This window comes from Pempheris klunzingeri, chromosome 6, assembly GCF_042242105.1.
Source record: "Pempheris klunzingeri isolate RE-2024b chromosome 6, fPemKlu1.hap1, whole genome shotgun sequence".
NCBI classification, from domain to species: Eukaryota; Metazoa; Chordata; class Actinopteri; order Acropomatiformes; family Pempheridae; genus Pempheris; species Pempheris klunzingeri.
In genome coordinates, this window is record NC_092017.1 from 15,081,008 (window position 1) to 15,101,784 (window position 20,777).

Here is a 20,777-nt window from a genome sequence, read left to right on the forward strand (position 1 = left end):
TGTTTCTATAGATATGATAGAGTGAATACCTTGACTAAAATAGCCTTATCAACCCTTGGAGTCAATCCAGGATCTGCCAGGAGATAGAAGCCAAGCAGTCATATAGGAGGGGAAGCCTTTTATCAATACACTCACTACCCACACACACACTCTGATGTTAAGGAAGATACTGAACCTGGAAGGCTTTGATGTGGTTGTGCAGTCATGAGTGCTGTACCTATCAGTTCAGATATACTCTGTTTGCTTCAGTGCTCGGTGAGCATTCGGCCTCCTCTAACGTGGATGACTTCATACAGTTAGCTCAGACAGGCAGTGGGTGTTCGTCTTCCGGGCTTTGAACAGAAGCCTGAGGTATGTGTGCGGTGGGAGGTGATGGCAGCGTGTTGGAACTAGGTGGTACAGTCCAATAGCAGATGAAAAACCCGAATTGATGGCTCTGTTTAATTTCTGTTCACCTTAGATCACCTTTTTAGAAAAGGAGAGGAACCTGTACTGCTTCAGATATTCACCAAACTCACCTTTCTTTGACCTCCACCTCCCACCTACTTCCTCTTGCCCCTGCTATTACCTCCTCTGAAGTAGCAGAAAGTTCTTGGCCTGTAATTTCACTCTTCAGCCTTTCTTCTGCATTCCCTTTCCCTACCTATATCCTGTATATGTGTAAAAAAACAGCCAAAAACACAGATCTTCTGTTTTTGTCAAACAACATCCTCCCCACCTAATCTTCCCCTCTCTACTCCTCTTTTGTTCTGTTTGCTTGTTTTCTTTTCCTCCCCATGTTTTTAACTGGGGATGTCACTTCATCAAATTGTCTAACTTTTCTAGCCTTCCTCCTACTCTCCGTCCCCTCAACTTGTTTGTCCATGAAACTCTTTTTTTGAAAAATACAGCATTTCGGGGGTTTGTCATAAGGAGCCTTAGGACATCTGGCAATAAACGCCCCCTTCCCCCCAAATCCCCCACAGGACTTACAGAATAGACTTTCTTTGTGAAGTGATCGTGGACATTTCCTCTATGAGGAGCAGCGCATGGTAGGGAGATAGAGAGAGACAGAGAGAGGCAGAGAGAGAGAGAAGGGGGGGAAGGGAGCAGGGTGAAAATGAAAATGGACTCCCCAGCTGTGTACACAAAGCCTGGTGGAGGAGAGTTCAAACACCCTCCATGTTGGAGGAATGACTCCTGCACCTACAGGTAGTCACAGGGAAAACACTTCTTTGTTTGTGTGTGTGTTTTTGGAGCCAAATATCCTCGAGAGAAATACAAGAGATGCGCTAAACTTGTCAAAAGAACTACATAAATCGAAAGTAATCATATTAATGATGATATAATAGACATAATTTTTATCCTTCCACTGTGTGTTGGGTATGAAAATGGACCCCAGCCATTAGAATTTAATCATATACAACATATTTACTTTCACTTACTTTCACTTCTTGAATTTAGACTTAATATCCTCAGAGATATTCAGTAATTTTGATAAATGACCAGTACATTTCATATTGTTGGGGCTTTGCTGTGTTTTGTGGTTTAAGCGTTTGTGGAATTGAGTCCATGAGTCAGTAGATTTATTGTGTGATTCAGTGAGAAGACTGCTGATGAACTGTGATTATGAAGGCAGTGAAAGTCAACCAGTATGCGTGAACTGGGTGTGCAGGACGGAGTCGTGGGAAACCCCAGTGTGTTGGTGTGTCTGGGGTTTGTGTGCATGTGCGGTGGTGTGTGTACAGCTTGTGTGCGCGTGTGCCTGAGGCTTGCTGACTCTGGTTAGGGTTAGCACGAGATAGAGTTCCAGTTAGTCATTCCTCCTTAAATCAAAAAAATATCCCCTATGCATGAATACCTGTGTAAACATTGATGTTAGCATTCAGCTCAAAGCACCAAAGTGCCACAGGTTGATGCACCTGTATATGCTTTTGTGGTAATGTATGTTTGCACATTATTTCACCTCCATGCACACCGAGAGGGAGTAGCCTGTGTGTCCACAGTGCTTTGGCCCAGTAATCGTCTCTGCTCCAGCACTGCACAGTAAAGTTTGTCTCAGTGGACTCCCAGACTTTAGACAAGTCCAGAGCAAATAAATCAATGATCACATAGGAGCAATTTTACCCCCCAGCAGGCGGTGACGTAAAGGGCATTTTGAGGTGCTGGAAGTGGAGGAAGTTGTGCTATTTCTGCTCTATTGACTCTGGATAAGAGTGGACAGAACATGGCTGGACAGGATGGCTGTGCTGGTGGATGGGTGGGACTCGGGCAGGCACAGGTCAGTCTGTGGAAAATATTCCCAATGACAATTTAGTTTGAGTCAGCCAGTTTGGAGCCAAGCTAAATTTGATTTACAGCAAGTCTATGAATTATATACGAATCCAGCACGATGTTGCCTCATAATGTAGACCCCATATGTGTATTTTCCATATGCAGAAATTTCTCTTGCAAGACACACAATGAACTCGATCAAGCCACAGCGGAGAAAACATCAAGTTAGAGTCATAAGAACTGGCTGAGAATTCTACAGCGCTATGTCTTAATCCATGTCTGGAAATGTGTCTAACTTAATGAGCCCTGTGCTTCATCCAGATACTATGTATGATTTTATGCTCTGGATTAAATCATCATGTTATGCATTAAGTGTAATTAGGAACATCACATTTCACAAGCTGTTTTTAGTGTCTGCTTCCATAGGGGCACTAAACTTTGATGATCCATCTCATAAACAAAAAATTAAGGAAATTATTCACGAGTGTCCAGGCCAAATTTAGAGGCCCTGGTCTGTTCAAATCAATATTTAAGTAGCCTCACGGGATGGCGATGAAGACTGCCTTTGATCTGGCGTGAATGAAAAATGGGCAGATTTTCTCTCAGTGCAGTTAAGAAAGCACTACAAAGACTTCCCCCTGACTGAATAAGTGACATATCCCATGAGTGGTAGTTGTTGATGGAGTCTGGAGCCGACTCGCCCAACCCGAGTGTTTTTGCCCGGCGGTGTCTACATTCAACAGAGTCTACATTATTGTTTCACTGCTGGACAGTATTGTGACAAAAATAGCCGTAGAAGTCAAGATAGATCTTATGGTACAATGGGCAAGATATACAAACAATGACAGAGGAACGACTTGATGCCACATGATATGACATCACAGTTCCAACAAGTATAGATTGGCAAAGATATTATAATGAATATTCTTAGGAATTACTATTTTTGAAAACTGTTTTGTGTAGAGTTTTTCCATGTAGTCATGTGTATTCTGTACAGTGTAGTTGCCCTCACACACAGCAGTTAGCTAGAGGCTTCAGACTTTCAGATCGGGCAGATTGTTGAAGGCTAAAATCTGCCATTGCTATTTTCCCACAGTTATCATTCTATTTATGTGTGTGTATGTTTGTGCTGTGTTAAACATTTAGTCACGTTTGGGTGACTGCTTTTGGTGTGGAAGAAATGAAAGGGCCAGACTCCTTGAGGAATGATAAGGGATAAAGGAAAAGAGTGATTTCAAGCTTGTTGATAATGGCGCTGATAAGACTTACAGAGACTGCTATGGTTGGCTATAAGGATAAACCTCCCAAAGACACACACCAACACACACATGCACAAACAAACAAGCCCACACATTTGAATCATTTATTTATATCCACATCAGCAGAAGGACACATGGACACAAACAATGCGGTGTAATCAGAAATTCCACAAGATCCGCCAGACATGTGCTCAGTTTGCACACACCAACCAAACCTGAACACACACACACACACACACACACACACAGAGTACAGAGGATAATTAGAAAATTTCTCGATTTCCAACAGGTGAGTAAAAGCATGACGTTTAGGCTCAGAGTAAATTTTCCAGCTGTATAAAGTCTAGAGAGGACATCCGGTTTTAAAACACATGCATGCTTACACACACACACACACACGCACGCACGCACGCACACACACACACACACACACACACACACACACACACACACACACACACACACACGCACACACAGACACACACACCTACAAGCACATACACACATGTGTTTGTGTATGTATATATACATACATACCTTCTTTTATTCATTTGACTTGTTGACTTGCTCCCAGAAGACAGTGTGTATAAATGATGATTTCCATTTCCATGTGATCAACCTCATATTTCATGTGTCTTATCTTCCCAGACCTTCCCTCCTGGGAGTTTTATAAATACTTCAACAGTTATTAATGAATCTGAAATGGAATTTTTCCTTTAGTCTTTTGCCATTTCTCTTTCCCTGTCTTTTCCCTGTCTAGTGCTAAGGTCAGCGCCTCATCCCATATCCCCAATCCCACAGCTGGACAGGGTAGATGGGAAAACGTTTTCCCAGAAGGCTTTGAGTTCCAGACAGGATTAAATATTTTCTCACTTCAGCCTTTACAGTATTTCATCTTCCTTTAATCCAACTTTAATCAGAGCAAAGAGTGATAGTCTTTGATGAGTGATCACGTTTTTTTTTTTGCAATACCAGACTCTTATGTGGTTGGCTTCACTATAAAAACATCATCATATGTGAAGGATCAGATCCCATTAACATTGCCTCTTATTAACTGACTGGCTAATCTATGTGGACTGATCTAGGTGAAAGTGCATTTGTTGCTTAAGCAAACTCTGGGCTGGGTTACAATTGGGAGCGACTCCTGGAAACTCTTATTAGTTGTGCTGATGTTAATAAAATAAAAGCATTACCATTTTTTTAAGAATGAGAAGACTCCAATGAGTCTAACATAAAGTGGACACATTCTCATGGAAGGAAAAGGACTTAAGTCATTATGATGTATTCTGAGCATAGAGGTTATGAAGATGTCTGAATGAGAGACAGAGGTTGCTAACAGTGGATTTAAGAGAAAGGGGTGGATAGTGGATAGAAGAGAGGATCTGGTGAATGTTTTGATCTATTGAGCAATTTGAACACTAATTAGAGAAAATTACTTCCGAATGTTGTCTGCAGGACCGAGTCAAGATGTTGGATCGCTCCCTTGTCCTAACCTGCCCGAGCTCATGCTTGCTGGGTCTGAATTTACATGCATAACGTACAGATGTGCATACCAGACCCAAATTTATGCACAAGACAAACCAAAGCCTGAACACATGGAGAACATACGTTGACTGGGACTCTGCGAGACAGGCAGCCTTTCCTCATTGCTTGTTATTTTGTGCTTTTAAAGAAAGCTGTTATTGCTGCTCCAGTCTTTTGTTTGGCTCGACACTGCAGCTCGGACAGATGCTGTGTTTTACTTAAGGCATTTACACAAGTATGAGCATTCTTGTGTATCCATGTGTGTGACACAGAGAGAGTGGAGCAGTGTTTGAGAAAACATATATATATATATATATATAGAAGAGAAAGAGTCCAGTCTCTTCTAACTAACTGTTTTCTTAAAATCAAAGACTGAAGGGCTGGAATTGGCATACAATTTTTGACCTTTGCTTTGATTATTTAAACTTTTTCTTCCTTACTGACTATTTGAACTGTTTTTAGTTTAATTTACTAATCAATAAGACACCAACTGTCATGACTAAAGCTCTTAAAACACATCAGTGAGCCACATTGTTGCACTGGCTGACATGCTTCTTCATTACTTTGAACACGAGCACTAAACTACACCTCACACTTTTGGTGTGATCTGTAAGGGCTCACACCAAAAGTATATTAATTTGCAGCACAAAATAGTCCCACACAAAGGTAATATTTACGAGTGTAGAGAGTAATGCCTACTAAAAACTGTAGTACCCAGCTGTTTTAGGAAAAAAAATGGTAGTTTTTAAAAATTGAAACTGTTTTTGTGTTTACTTTGAATGGTTTATATCTTCATTAGGGGAATGGGGAGTGTCACAGGGTAGTGAAGTTGAAAAGTATTGAGACACAGACTTTGGTATGGAGCTTTTTTATGGGATTTTTTGACATTTAAAAAAGATTGTAACGGCAGCCGTATCCTATAGGCTTAATGTAGTGTAAATTTATAGCAGAGTGAGCGGGGAAAATCTTGCGTACAGGTGTTTATGTTCAGAACATGAGCAAACACGTGGTGTATAAGTAACCACTGTTTCAAATGGACCACATTAAGATGGAAGATGTGCCTGATATGCAGGCAAGGAGACAGTAAAAGGCAGACAGACAGGAAGACCTAAAGTGGGCAAAGAGAAATGAAGACAGATGGATGAGAGGGAGAATTGGCATGAGCCCTAACCTGCACTCTGCATGCTCAGTTTGACCTACTTTGCTTTCCTCTCTCTTTCTCTCTTTTCTTTCTTTGTGCGTCTCCCTTTCTTTGCCCCATTCTCTGTGATCCCCTTTCATGTAGCACAAGGAACCAATAAGTCTAAAGAAGGACTCCACCAGACCCCACCACTGATTCCTATCTTTCCATCTCATTCTGTCCTTCAGAGCTGAGCAGGCCGCTCTCTCTCTCTCTCCACATCTCACTGTCACAGCCTTGGCTAGCCAACCATGCAGTTTGTCTTTCATCTCCACTGTGACAATCTAACAATCAACTTTTTTAATGCAGGCTATATTACGTTTGGCGCCACTGCAGAGAACTTAATAAGGGTTTCTCCCACAAGGGAAGCCATCATTAGGCTGTATGTGATTGAAAAGACGAACACTGTATTGCTGAAATGGTTTCAGCATGAGGTCATTGTGGCTGATTTGTGAAGTGCATTTAACGAGATTATGCCACGGTTTCACTAGCAAACAGCAGTGCAGCAAGGAGGCAAGGTGCTCTCTGAAGATGGGAACATCTTGTTCTCATAATGTGTTTGCTAGCAACATGTGTCTGAATGACAGTGTGTATTTACTTTATCTCAACTGTTGTTACCATCCTTTCCCAAAAGATAGGATGGTTTTTTCCTCCCATGGTTTTAATTTGAACACATCTGTCTGAGACATTTGAGTTACTTCTCTGATATTGGTATCATATGTTGGGTGACACTGTTTGTTTTTTGTTTTTGCCAAGTCTCACAAAAGGACATTGTCCCAAAGATGACGTACAGATGAGTTAAAATGTCTTATTCATTTTTAGAGTGAATGGTCGTCATGGGGTGATTGTTATTGACGACCACACTGCCATTAGCTGGGTCTACTGTCATAGAGATGGAAACTGAAACCACCACTGTTCAGCTCACCTCCGACTCACAGTTAAAGTGCAGGAATTTGCCATAGTATGGCAGTCCAGTGGGTTAACTTATTATCATGGAGATTAAATACATAGCAGTCATTCCATTCCTATTGCTAAGTTCCTGCTGAAAGAAACAGTGTGGATGTGTTTTGCAGTTTAATCTGAACAGATTTACTAAGAAAATGCCTGAAATCACGTGCTTTGACATTATCCATTATGTTGCTACCAACTCTCATCTTGTTCTGCTTAAGTCACAGTGAAACCTGCTACTTGTAAATGCTCCTCTTTGTAAGCTGATTGTTGATCCAAAGACTAAACACTTGAAATAATTAAACTGTGAGGATGTGTTTAAAGGTCCAGTGAGTCATCGCTCTAAAATTGTCCTCTAATGCCGTTCCAACTTGTTTTCCACATGCATTTCAGATGAAATTAAGAAGGAAACAAAAGCTCACTGACTCAGTTAGTTAGAGCATTACAGGAACTATGCCTTCTCTATAAAAAAGAAATGTCTCATCTATGTGATGAGACCTAATCTGGTTTCATTTAATGCTGCACCAGATGTGTGTTGAGGAAATGAATCACTGTTTTAGCATCTAATCACTCTAATGTTAAATAAGTCACTAACTAACAAAGAATTCTTGCCTCTTTCCTTCAACAGACTACAGGACTGGGCCATGTTTCACCCAGGTGAACAACCAGATGTGTCAGGGTCAACTCAGTGGAATTGTCTGCACCAAAACCCTCTGCTGCGCCACCATCGGTCGTGCGTGGGGCCACCCTTGTGAGCAATGCCCTGCCCAGCCACACCCCTGCAGACGAGGCTTCATCCCCAACATACGTACTGGAGCCTGCCAAGGTCAGCGAGGAGCTCCTTCTCCTTTCTTGCACACACACCTGGCACAACTTCTTTTTAACAGTGATGAAGGAGGGCGCTCATGACACACACATACAAACTTGAATGCACATGCACAGCCACACACGATCACCACTATAAACACTGTAACCATCACTTTATCTGTCATCATCTCAGCTGCAATTCCTGCTCACAACATCCTTGAGTGAGTGTTTACATGTACACAGTAGGCTGGATACTTACTAGTGCTTTCCTGTTAAGGTCTTATTCAGTTGAGCTGCGTACATACATCTCCATATTCCTGTAAACAGAGATCAGCTTTGGGCGTTTTTGTTTTTTTTTGTCACTATCTCAGCGATCATCAACAGCGTACAGCTGTTATATTGTCTGTCTGTCTTGAAGTTAAAATGTAAGGTTACTCTCACCTGGTGCATATATAGTGCAGCCTGTCGCAAAATTATATCCAAACTCTATATAACGCTTAATCATCCTTTAACAGATATAGTACAGACATAACAGAACCCAGCAGCTCTGGCTAAGGGTTCAGAGTGAGATATGGAGATTATAAGAGAGAAACTGAGGGAAATGTGAACTAAGATTGACCTTCTTTCATCAACATTCTTGCTGCTGGTGCCCTAGAATCCCCTCAGACCAGACCAGACTCTCTGCATGCCTCTCTAATAACCTATGGCCATGACCAGACTAAGCAATAAGACTGCATCAATATATGACACATGTGGAGGTCATGTCCCTTGTGAAAGAAGCCCTGATAGGCTCTTTGTTGGCTCAACCCAGCCCTTCTCACATGGCACACCCAGCACCACCGGGTAGATTATGATGGTTGATGACTAGATGAAACCATCACTGAGTGAGATTGTGTTTTAATCTTTGTATTTTTGTACTGATATTCATTGCACCTGGTCACACTTCAACGGCATCAGAGCTAAGAACATTATAAATTCATGTGTTTATGTTGGGAAGTTATAGCAAACTTAAGTGTTGTTTCTATTTACATATATTTACACATAGCATAGACTTCATTGGATGTCAATAGCTCACCGTAAATTACTTGCTCATGCACACAAGGACAGATCTGTCCTTGAACAACATATTTTTATATATTGAGTGCTTGTAAAAAGCCTGTTTCCAGGCATTTTCTGTTTCTTCCATCAATTCAAATAAGTGGTGCAGTGACTATTCATGGTGTGGCCATTTAGAGTTTCTCTTCACTAACAGGTGAGTGCTTGGTTCATGGTATTGTGTTGTAGAGAACTGTTCATCGATTCTATTGTCAATCAATCGAACTATTGTTGAGAAAAGCAAAGAACACAAAAGGATAAACTAAAATGCTTTATTCCTTCTAAGATATAAAATTAATTGCGATCAGTGAGACTCACAAACTACATCTTAGCCAGCAGATAATGTTCACTACAGCAATTAGCTTAATAGCTAATGTTAAACACATTACAGATTCATAATCAAATTGGATTCACATGGCACTAAATAGCATTGCAGCTAACAGACTTTTATCACTATAGTTTTAATATACATAGTGATAGTGGTCATCCACTGAAGCGGCGTGCTCTCGCACTTTTTGGCCGCTACACTGGTACAGTATCTGCACGGGTCAGACACACACCAAACTCCAGCTGGCTTGACCAGGTTTTCACAGTTTTCTACAGAACCGATGATCGAGATAACTTCAAACTTGACACTGCACCCACTTGAGTCATCAATACAACCGCCAAGAAAATCAAAGAACACACGCACGCACACATGTATACATGGTCACATACAGGCAGACACTCTATAAGTTTCCTTGGTAGTTTTATGAAGTGAGACAAAATGGCCATTCAATCTATTTATCGGGCTAGCCTGTCAGATTATCTGGTTCTGTTTTTGTTCAGGCACAAAGTTACTGGTAGTTAACATACAATCACATTGTAGTTTTTTTGTGAGGAGCAAGTCCAAATTTGTGTTTGGTAATGTCACTGCAAACCCACTAGTTCAGAATTGGCTTTAATGGCCTATCTGTGTTTGTGCATGTCAAGTAGTGCGATCAGATGTTGGGGGTTATTTTAGCATGAAGTTGTGCAAACAAGCAATTTTCATTGCTTTAGCTGCAACGAAGGTGAAGACAAATCTAAATCACTTTAACCTTTTGCATCAACTGCTCCAGGATGCTTATTTGTGCATTATATTGGGAACATTTGCAAATTGAATTTGATGGACAAAATATCAGAAACATTTCAATGTCTAAACCTTTGTTCTGGGAAACTTTATACAAATTAAATTTATCTGTATTTATTTATTGGAAATTGACAACTGTAACAATGGCTACCTGGAAAATATACTGTGTACCAACAACTATTAATGTACATACACCTGGCAAAGAGACATGTTAAAACATATCAAAGGTATGTAGCACAGTCCATAAGATATAGTAATACTTCAGTGCACACAGCTAAATGTATAAGCCTGTAAAACATTAGTTATGAGGGCAATTCAAAAAGGTGATACATCTGGAATCGGTCACTGCTTTGTATTTAGCTCCACAACTTCCTTTCTTGTGGACGTGGCTGCCAGGCTGCTCATATGTTAGAGGAATGCCCGCGTGAGACAATCAGTCATCTCTCTGTGACTCACATACCTCCTCTCTTACTCTTTCAGTCTGCCCCTACATCCCCTCTCCCTAAATCTGTTTCTGTCTTTTCCTCTCTCTTTCTAACTACCCACCCTCTGTCTTTCCACTCACTCTCTCTCTCTCTCTCTCTCTCTTAAACATACACACACACAGCAAAGACACCTAATCGCCAGAGAGCCCAGAGCAATGTCTTGCTGGCAGCAGTACAAAGCACACCTGACCATGAATCCAAATGTAAGGATTGTAGTCCAGGCTCCACATCAGGATGTTGGCTGCTAGATGCTTTCTTTCTTTCTCCCTCAGCCTTTGGCAGAGAGCTCCTCTGCACTACACAGTATTTTTGGCCTTTCTTAAAAAGAAAAGAGATTGAAAGTATTCTAATTAGTAGAAAAACATTCAATCAGTATATTGTGTGGAGGTATGTATGTTGTGTTTTTAGATTGTCCATCCATCTGTATGCACGTCAGTCCCATTCTCATGAATCTGATACCTCAGGAACGTCTTGAGGGAATTTCTTCTCATTTGGCATAAACTTCCACTTTGACTGAAGGATAAACTGACGGTCAAGGTCACTGTGATCTCACAAAACACTTTTTTTGTTTATAACTCCTCATAGGACAAAATGATTGAGTTATGACATTTTGTATCCAAAAGGTTAAAGGTCATCTTCACTGTGACTTTTTTATGCTGCAAAAACACTTTTCTGCCCATTATTCAACACCATAACTGAAGGGGAACAGAAGGGGAATTGTGGCCATATTTCACATTTGGTTGGATACTGGGTAGCTGACACTAATCTTGAGTCTGGACAGATATGGATCAAGGCATCCAAAACTAACTAATTCTATTTTAAGTATAGCTGCACATTCTTGCTTGGTGCCCTTACACTGAGGTGAACAGGACTGTGTGTGTACATGTGTGAGTGTTCACAAGAACCCGCCCAGCGATATATCCCCGATACTGGTAAAAGTGACTCACACTGAATGCTGGGAAAAACGTACATTTAAAAAGTCATTTCCTGTTCAAACAAATGCTGGAGTGGGTCTTTCTGGAAGAGGTCTTAGACATCAGAGCTTGCGCCAAGTTACCATTCGTTTTTGCCTCATTCGTTTCGCAAGAAAGTAGAGCAGAATCACTAAGAACAGTGTTTCAGCGACAGACAGTGTGGCAGAATCATGCTCTAAAACATAAACTATGGTTAACTGATGTAAACTTCATATTTTTATTGAATGCACGTTGTTTGAACTAGCAGTTTTTGGTGTATTACAAACATGGGATGCTGCATCTGTTAATCCAATGCTCTGCAGATGCCAGTAATCATTAGAACCTTTGTCCTTATGTGCCTCTTCTCACCAGCTTCTCTGTCTTTCCTCCCTTTTTCATCTCTTAGATGTGGATGAGTGTCAGGCAGTGCCTGGTCTTTGTGCTGGAGGTAACTGCATCAACACTGTGGGATCCTATGAGTGTAAATGTCCCGCCGGCCATCGTCAGAGTGAAACCAGCCACAAATGTGAAGGTGAGTCTGAGAAGAGATCGGTATAACCCCAATAAACAGAACATGGGGACTAGCCTATTATCTAAATTGCCAGATGATGAGTGACCTTATAAGGTAGACAAAGCAGTGCAGTGTGAGCTGGATTTAAAACACACTTCCTAGAAGAAAGAAGAGTGTTGAAGAAAGCAGGAATCAGCCACATGCTGAAGTAGCCTTGAGCCAGACATGGTTGATGATCTGTAGCTGATACTTCTTTATAGAGGAGGAAAAGAGAAATGAGAACTTGTAGAAATCATGTAGTGTTGCCTCACACATATTCCTCAGTCATCACTTAAATATTGAAGACTAATAAAGTCATATAAGTGACAAAGCATCGTAAAATATACCAACTTTACTTGAATGCAGACGATTTTAACATACTATCTTATTGCCGATCCACAAGGATTCTTAAATGATGATCTTAAATTAGATTTTAATTTAGATTAGATTAAGTAGATGTTAAGTTGATGATGAGACGGCCATGGTCTGTGCACTTTATGGTAACTGTGGGTTTGCTGGGATCAGTTAGCAAATCTCTACGGGTGTTTAAAAAGTGACGACATGTTTGGAGTTTAAGAAGTTTGGATGTGTGCACATGAACACACACATACACATGGAAACACAAACGCACACATGCAGAGTGGATTCACATTACAATGTGTTGATTGGGTGGAATTTAAACAATGCTCAGGCTAAACAGTCTGATACTTAGCCAGACAGGGGTTGTGTCTTTTGGACTGAAGCCGATGTGTTCTTAGTCTTTTTGTAGGATTACAGAAAGCTCTTAAACTGTTCCAGCCAGATGACATCTTCTCTACTGAGCAAGGCAGAGGCTCAACAAGCTATTGTGGTGCATCAGTTTATGAATTATTATCCAAATTCTCCTTTTATCAACTTGTATCATGGCTAAGAGCTTCACCAGGTACAGTTATAATACAACAGTTGCTGAAAAAAAGGTGTTTCCACCTTCAGATTCATGTGAAGCAATTACCATGACAAACACAAAAAATGATTTATGTCGCAGTGAATGAAAGAGGAAACAGGGAGGATGACTTCAGTAAATTCACCAATCCTAGTTTAAGTTGTGGTTTTGGGTGAACGCCACCAATGGTTCAGGACTTACAGTAAGGAGAGAAAGAGAGCTTCCAGAGGGATGCTGAGCACTGCTCAGGCACTTTTGGGTGTGGATGTTGCAGACACATTTCCACTGGTGCCACTCAGCACAGAGAGGGCTGAGCAGTTATCCTGCACACAGCTCAAAGACGCTCTGAGACAAAGTAGAAACACATCAAGAGCTCAGGATTAGAGAATCTTGTAACATTTCTACCCCATTCATGCTCACCAGTGATTTTTTACAAAAATTGCTACTGATGATTGTGTGGTGATTGACGAGATAGATTAAGCGAGTGGGAGAGAAAACAGCTTGTTCTTAGAGACCCTAAGGGCTGCTCAGGGGTGAGAGATTTGTACCTTAGATTACGCACACTTTGCCTCTTTCCAGCACTCTATTTACAGTGTTAGCATTATTTTCTTCACTGATAAGTATCGCCATACAAATAATACATTTCGGCATGACGAAGAGGGGTTTTTTAGCTTTGTTATTGTCCAGCTGCCAAATAAAGGGCTCCATTTACACAGTTTAATGAATAGATCTTCGGAATTATGCAAATCTTTTTTATTAATGAGTTTGTTATATCAGATACTGCACATTCAGTATTGTTTGAAAGATTGTAGTTGAAAAATGAACTGATGTGAGGTCTGGTGGGTCATTTGTTTATTTATCTTGCAGTTCATTCATTTGACCCATGCAGAGTGAGAAGAGAAAGAGTTCAGTGTTTGTAAAGCTTGTAAGAACAAGAGAACAGTCGTGACGTGTATGTTAAGTCATGCATCAACAGGAAACCCATGTTTAGAGAAATCTAACAAACAATCAGAGCAGCTCCTTTGGGGAAGGTTTTTATTGAAATGCCCTTCTCGCTAATGCACTAACACTCACCTCACTGAGAGCTTTCACAGTGAAATTAGTGAGGTTCTGGGGCAGTTAAGATGAACTGCAGTTAAGATGTCATGTGTGTCTGATCGTTTTGGGCACAACAAGGCACCTGGTTTTATGACCTGCTTTTAGTTCAGACTCTGCTTAACAGTCTCTCCTTTTTCCCCCTCCTCCTCCTCTTTCTGCTTTTTCTGCTTCTCCTTCCATTTTCCTTCCATAAATACAGTCCTTTGGCTTAAAACCAGCTGTTAGTGCTGAACAAAGAAACACTTACGGCATCTGGGAGACGTTCTCATTGCACACATGGACCTCCCCGTTGCTTTGACACTCGCGGATTCTCACGCACTCACGCTTTGTAAATACACACGCATAGACACAAACAGACAATTTCACACATCAGTGTTTAGATTAGATGAATCAATGGAAACTGGCTAAATTACACACACACTCCAGGGTTTTCCCATATTGATGAGTGCTCTAGGTATTTACACACAGTTACGCATGGCAGATTTGATGCCTCAGATTGTAGACATTTATTCAGGTGACACACATTTCTGTCCACACACACACACAGTCAGTCCCACAGCGCTAAGTCTGTGTGGAGCGTAATGTCTGGCGTGCTGTTGTTGCTGCTGACACAAGGTTTATTTGGCTGGGCTTTTACAGCCTCACCCAGGCCTTCTGCCACTGCTGTCAGACAGGAGTCAGCAGGGGAAGAACAGCCTCTTAGCTTCCCACGGCAGGCGTTACTACGCACATACAGTCGCAGACACATACACACAGAAAAACACACATGGATATAAGTTACATTCTCTTTACTCCTAGAAAGACAAACACTAACACACCCTTCACTTTTCCAGCTGAACGCATAGGGCACACACACATTACCGCGCGCACTACATCTGTACTAATGCTGTAATTATGCCTCGCAGTGGTGCAGTAATTACGAATGCGTATAAATAAGCGTGACACATCATAAAAACCCAATACCTTCTGGAACTTCACTTTGGGTACCCCTATCATGGAGCAAAGAGGCCCCCTCTCCCTGAATAATACAACTTAATGCCGTCATAAAGTGTACCACACCAAGGTGGGCTGTGCCAAGCACCATGCCTATCTTAGGCATTCACATTTCCATGGCATTTTTAAGTTAGGTAAGCTTATTGTCTTTAACCTGGGGAGTTTCCTTTCTTTTAGTATGGCCATTTTTTCAATTTGTAGATTGGGAACAGTTGTAGATATCTGATTTACACAAACAATCAAGTCAAATGCTGAGCCGTATATACACTGGTACATATGTTTTGCCTTATAACATTGCAGGGTTCCTTGTGACTGGAATAAGTGCCCGTCGATAAGGCAGGTTTCATTTAAAATGTTTCAATACCAAATACTCCATTGTCCATACCAAAATAATCCTTTATGATACCGTGCTTTAAGGAATATAAACAAAAGAAACCAAACTTGTCAGATGTTAAATGTCACCTAATCACAAGGTAAAAATTGCTGAGTTATAGTAAAATCACTAGATATTTGATGACATATCAAGTAAAAAAGACCACAAATTGGACAATGAATACATGTCAGATTTCAGTACTTGACTGCAGGTTTTATGGCTCTATTGATTGTGTCATTTACACACAGCGACTCACAAGCTTGAGTTTTAGCCTGAACAGAACATACCAGAAGTGAAGTAATTCCTCTGGTAGACTGCTGATCCATTTGGTTTTCTTAATTTTTCCTCAGGGACAAGCTGTTGCTCCAGTGCAATAAACTTTTACTGCAGCATGCTACTGCACCTCCCCAAACAAATAAATTTTGAATATTGAGAAAAGTCGCTGAGCTGGCGTGAGATGCACGCAACAGATGATGTGGCGAACTGATGTGGTGAACTGACAAATTTTTATATGATGTGTTTGTGTGTGCATTTCAGATATTGATGAGTGCAGCACCATTCCCGGTGTGTGTGATGGAGGAGAATGCACCAACACTGCTGGCAGCTACGTCTGCACCTGTCCACGAGGCTACATCTCCAGCACAGATGGTTCCAGATGTGTGGGTGAGTTTCACGCACGTGTGCCCACACACACACACACACACACACACATTGTGCGCACACACGTATACACACACGATTCACTCTCTCATTTGTGTGTTTCCTCACCCCCTGGCATGCTAAAAGCTTCACATCTGGCCAGTAACTTCCCTCCCTCCATCACTGCTTCCTGTGAGTGGACTTCTGATGACTAAAGCTGGCTTGCAGACCTATGGTCACCATGTGCAGACAAACACACTTGCACGCACTATTTGGCCTTGACAGCATTAATCTACTTTAATGTTAGTGCCCCACTGACTCATTCACACACACCCTGACACACATACAGTGCATACTTCACTGACATGTCCCATGAAACACTACCAGGTGTTAATGTATTCCTGCAATCCTCACCCCTCATGGCAGCCACAGTGAAACACAACCAGGTGTTAATATATTAGTTCAAGATTCAGCCCTAAAATGGACAGCTCAGTGTGGGCCTGTTTCACCCTATCAGCATCACAGACCCAGCTCAACTCTCCTCCAATAAAAGCAAAGTAAAATTTCATTAATTGAAAATATGTGTTTCCTCTCAGCTCCATCTTTCATTTATTTATTCATTCTCGCTACTTAAGTTATTTTCTATTTTTCGTGGAATCCATTCTCCATCATCTGTGGAAAATATTGAGCCTGACTGTTTTTATTTTGGAAACAGTTTGAGAGGAAATTATTTGAAAATACTAAGCAGAACAATGCTCAGAGTCTCACATGCATAAACAGAGTGGGAGCTGATCTCACGGGTAGTGTGTCAGATAGTGTCATGTGGTGGGTTGTTAAGCTTCAGGAAAGCAATAAGGAAATAGAGGAAAGAGGAAAGCAGATAATGGTACCAGTAGCATTAGCCAGTACCAGAACCACTACACTCTAGAGTATAAGGCCAATACTACACCTCTGTGTCATTGTTCAACATCTCATTTCAAGAGAGAAAATAGGTGAAGATAGGTTGTATTTTTCTAAACAAAGGGAGGATTGAAAGATAAAAAGTACGAGCTGGTGAAGCCTGGTGAGCCGGTGTCTGTGTGTCTGTCTGTCTGTGTGTGTGTGTGTGTGTGTGTGGGAGAAAGTGAATCGCACATTGACACAGTGCTCCAATCACCCAAAATCTCTTCATCTGTCTGCTTTCATGCGTGTCCATTTTCTTTTCCTTCCCCTTTCTTCTTCTTTGCCCTGAAGAGATATGCTATTCTCTCTCACTACATATTTCTCTCTTTCTCCTCAGTGTGTTGTACTCATTCTCTCAGCTAACAGTTCAGTGATTGACAGTAAAAAGTCTCTCTGTTTACTCTGGAACTGTGCACGTTTCCATCTCCGTTTGGATCCCCTCTGTTGTTCCGCTGGATGTTGTGCTTTTCTTCTTTTTTAACTCTTTATCTCCGAAACTGAAGCATTCTCGCACTCTCAACCTCCTTATCAGTCTTACCATTTCCCCTTGGACCTTTTCTTTCCTCCCATCCTCTGACATCTGGATCCTGCACCTCACTTCTTTCAGTTGTGGTTTCCAGTTGCTCGTCTGCAGTCTGCTGAAAGGAAAGAGAAAAAAGAGAGCAAATAAAACAGGTGCCAGACACAACCCCCATATATCCTTCCTCAGACTCTGTCCCACTTCCAAAATGGACAAGGCTACTTTGGGAAGAGACAGAGGGAGAGATAAGTAAACCCAAACAAAACCAAACTAGACTGAATGAGGTCCGGCCCATCTTTTGAATATTCCAAACCAGTGATCCAAACTCACACAGATATCATAAACTCTGCTTGTTCAGATACTCCTCTTCACATGATTGACACACTTTGACCAAATTTCCCATACTGTCAGTTTTTGGTTGTAAATGAAAGAGAGATTAAGTTGTTTTTATCAAGCGGTTGTACTATGTGGCTCTAGGTGTGTTGGCCTGTGTTTTCTGGGATGTACTGTACCATGGTGAAGTAGGCCAGTGGGAGCTGTTAGGGGGCCTGACAGTAATCAGAGCCTAATGCCCTGTCACACGGGGGAAGTTTGAAAAAAACAGAAGACCTGTCCAGTCAGTCAGTCAGTCTGTAAAAACACCTCACCAAATGAAAGCATATGCTTGTGTAGTGGAGCAACACTAGCGAGCAAACCACGGTCTGGATCCAATTTAAGTCATCATCATCCTCATCAGCAAACCCCCGATCCCTCCCCCACCCCTCTCTCTCTTTCCCAGCTCCCCCACTCCTCCACTCGGCCTCCAGCTCATTCCTACGGGACGTTTTTTTTTTAGCTTGCGTTTGTGTTTATTTGTGTACATTTATGCGTGTATATACATATTTGTACATAAATATGTGTGCATATTGTTGCATGCTTTGTGTATGTGCCCGTGGATGTGTATGGGAATGCATATCTCTATGTGTAATTGCATGTAAATGTGTGTGTACTGTACTGTATGTGCTCTCAGACACAGCGCAGCCCCTCATGTTCTATCTAATTGGCAAGAATTGCTCCACATGGAACTGATTAATTCCAGACTGCTGGCTCATTAGTGAGTTAATCGACTTGTGCTCCTCCCTCCTCCCTCTCTTCAGTCTGCTTTTCCTTTTTCTCCTCCTTTTTTTCATAGATGCACAAAATTCTCTTTCACATATGTTGTTCACTTTCTAAAATAATACACATGGGTTCGCTCCTGCTCAGTCTACCCTTTTTCTTCTCTTGGTATTTTTCTTTAAATTCCCTGTCTTCCTCTCCATTTACTCCTTACACACACTCTTTGAACCCCAGCCCCCTCTGCTGCCCCATTGACCCTGACCTGGAAAACTGTAACAAATAAGACCCCCTTTTGGAGGCCCTTCAGATTCCTGCAGTTTGTCAAGACCCCAGGCAACCTTTCCCACTGCCAGCCCATAAAGAAGCTTCCTCCCCAGCCACCATGGAAAGGCCAGGCCAGCACTTTGACTTACAACTCTGCTGCTCTGACAGCAGCGATTATTTGTAACCTTTTACCACATATAATGCAGTGTCACTGGTGGAAAAGGTACTTAATTTGTTACCTGGATTCCTGTATTTAAAGAGTCACTTGATACCAGGCTGTAAAGCAGTCTTTTACTGCCCTCTCTGGTTGAAAATCTGTACCTCTGACTATACCCTGCATCACTGATGGCAGTTGTTTAGTGTGCTCTGTTGCACCTGTGGCTATAGCTAACGGTGATGTCACAGTGTACAGACCCACCATGGAGTACGCTGCTACAGCGCTACAGAAAAAGTTATGGTTAGGGAGACTGTCCTTAAAGGGAAATGTATCTCTCACAGCCAGGGGAAATATAGAACTCACAAAAGCCTGAAGATAAGTGAAGGTGATACATGAAAAATACACCAGCCATTTTTACCTTTTTGATATCAGCTCAGTTATGATGACTTTTTTAGCTTAAACTTATGTTGGTGGTTGTATTTTGTTAATGCGTCTCCTCTTCCTACAGATCAGCGTGTGGGCACCTGTTTCTCTGCTCTTGCTAACGGCCGCTGTGCTGCGGAGCTGAGTGGTCAGTACACAAAGATGCAGTGTTGTTGTGACACAGGACGCTGCTGGGCTTTGGGACAGATCCCCGAGATGTGCCCTGTCAGGGGGTCTGGTGAGTACACATGTAAACACTAAGAACAGAGGATACATGCAAATCCCTCTTTCCAGTTGTTGACAACCATAAATGTTTCTCACAACATCTGTGTTAGCTGATCCCAAACAAAATGATGGATATGAGTTTGAAAACAGGACAGAACGTCCATCACCTTCCTATTCTGCTGACAAAAAACTGGCTGTCTTCACAAGAGATTTTCTATAACTTGGCATGAGTGCAGGCAATAAAATAAGCCATGACAGCATAAATGTTTCACAAGCCAAATGAGTTAAACGCAGTAATGTTAAACTAGACATGGGTGACGCCGTTAAAAAGAGCTTTGAGTGCGTGTGTGTGTGTGTTAGAGAGGCAAGAGGATGATGAGCATGATGTCATGAGCACAAACAGAAAAAGATGGAAAAGATTTGTGTGAAGATAATGATCCATCATCTCCTCAGTAAAGCTGGAATTCAGAAAACTCCTCCTCTGCGTGAGACTGTATGATCCATAACTGATCTGTTGCTGATCTTCTTTCACTGGCACCGCCAAAATAAGATGTGCGTGTGTGTGTGTCTGTGTTTGATTTATTGTGACTGTCAAACTAAGAGAAGAACATGCAAACATACAATACCGTACATGTATACTGTACAGATGTAGACATATAGATGTACACATACCTGCATACATGCATTCATACATACAAACATACTGTAACTACATGTCAAAGAAGAGTAGAGTAAATCATTATGTGTGCATATTTTTCTCTTATTACTTGTTCAAGCTTTGCTCCAATGAAAACATATTTGAAACTAGTAAAACTTACATGGTCAACTTAATAACAAACTTCAACAAAAGAACATCCAAAATTTATTGTGACATGAAACAGCCTTTTTGAATTCTTCAATTCCAGGAAACAGTGAGTACATTTCAAGTGTATACACTGTAGGACTTTAGGTCATGGTGATC

At 41.4% G+C, this 20,777-nt stretch overlaps 1 protein-coding gene across 1 annotated transcript in view; it reads left to right on the top strand.

The window, feature by feature from the left end:
* Window positions 1–20,777, top strand: part of fbn2b (fibrillin 2b) — a 60,282-nt gene that overhangs the window by 16,342 nt on the left and 23,163 nt on the right. Inside the window, exons 6-9 of the mRNA XM_070831988.1 lie at window positions 7,793–7,990; window positions 12,022–12,147; window positions 16,089–16,214; window positions 19,677–19,829. Coding sequence (XP_070688089.1) covers window positions 7,793–7,990; window positions 12,022–12,147; window positions 16,089–16,214; window positions 19,677–19,829 — 603 coding nt within the window. The remainder of the gene's footprint in view (window positions 1–7,792; window positions 7,991–12,021; window positions 12,148–16,088; window positions 16,215–19,676; window positions 19,830–20,777) is intronic.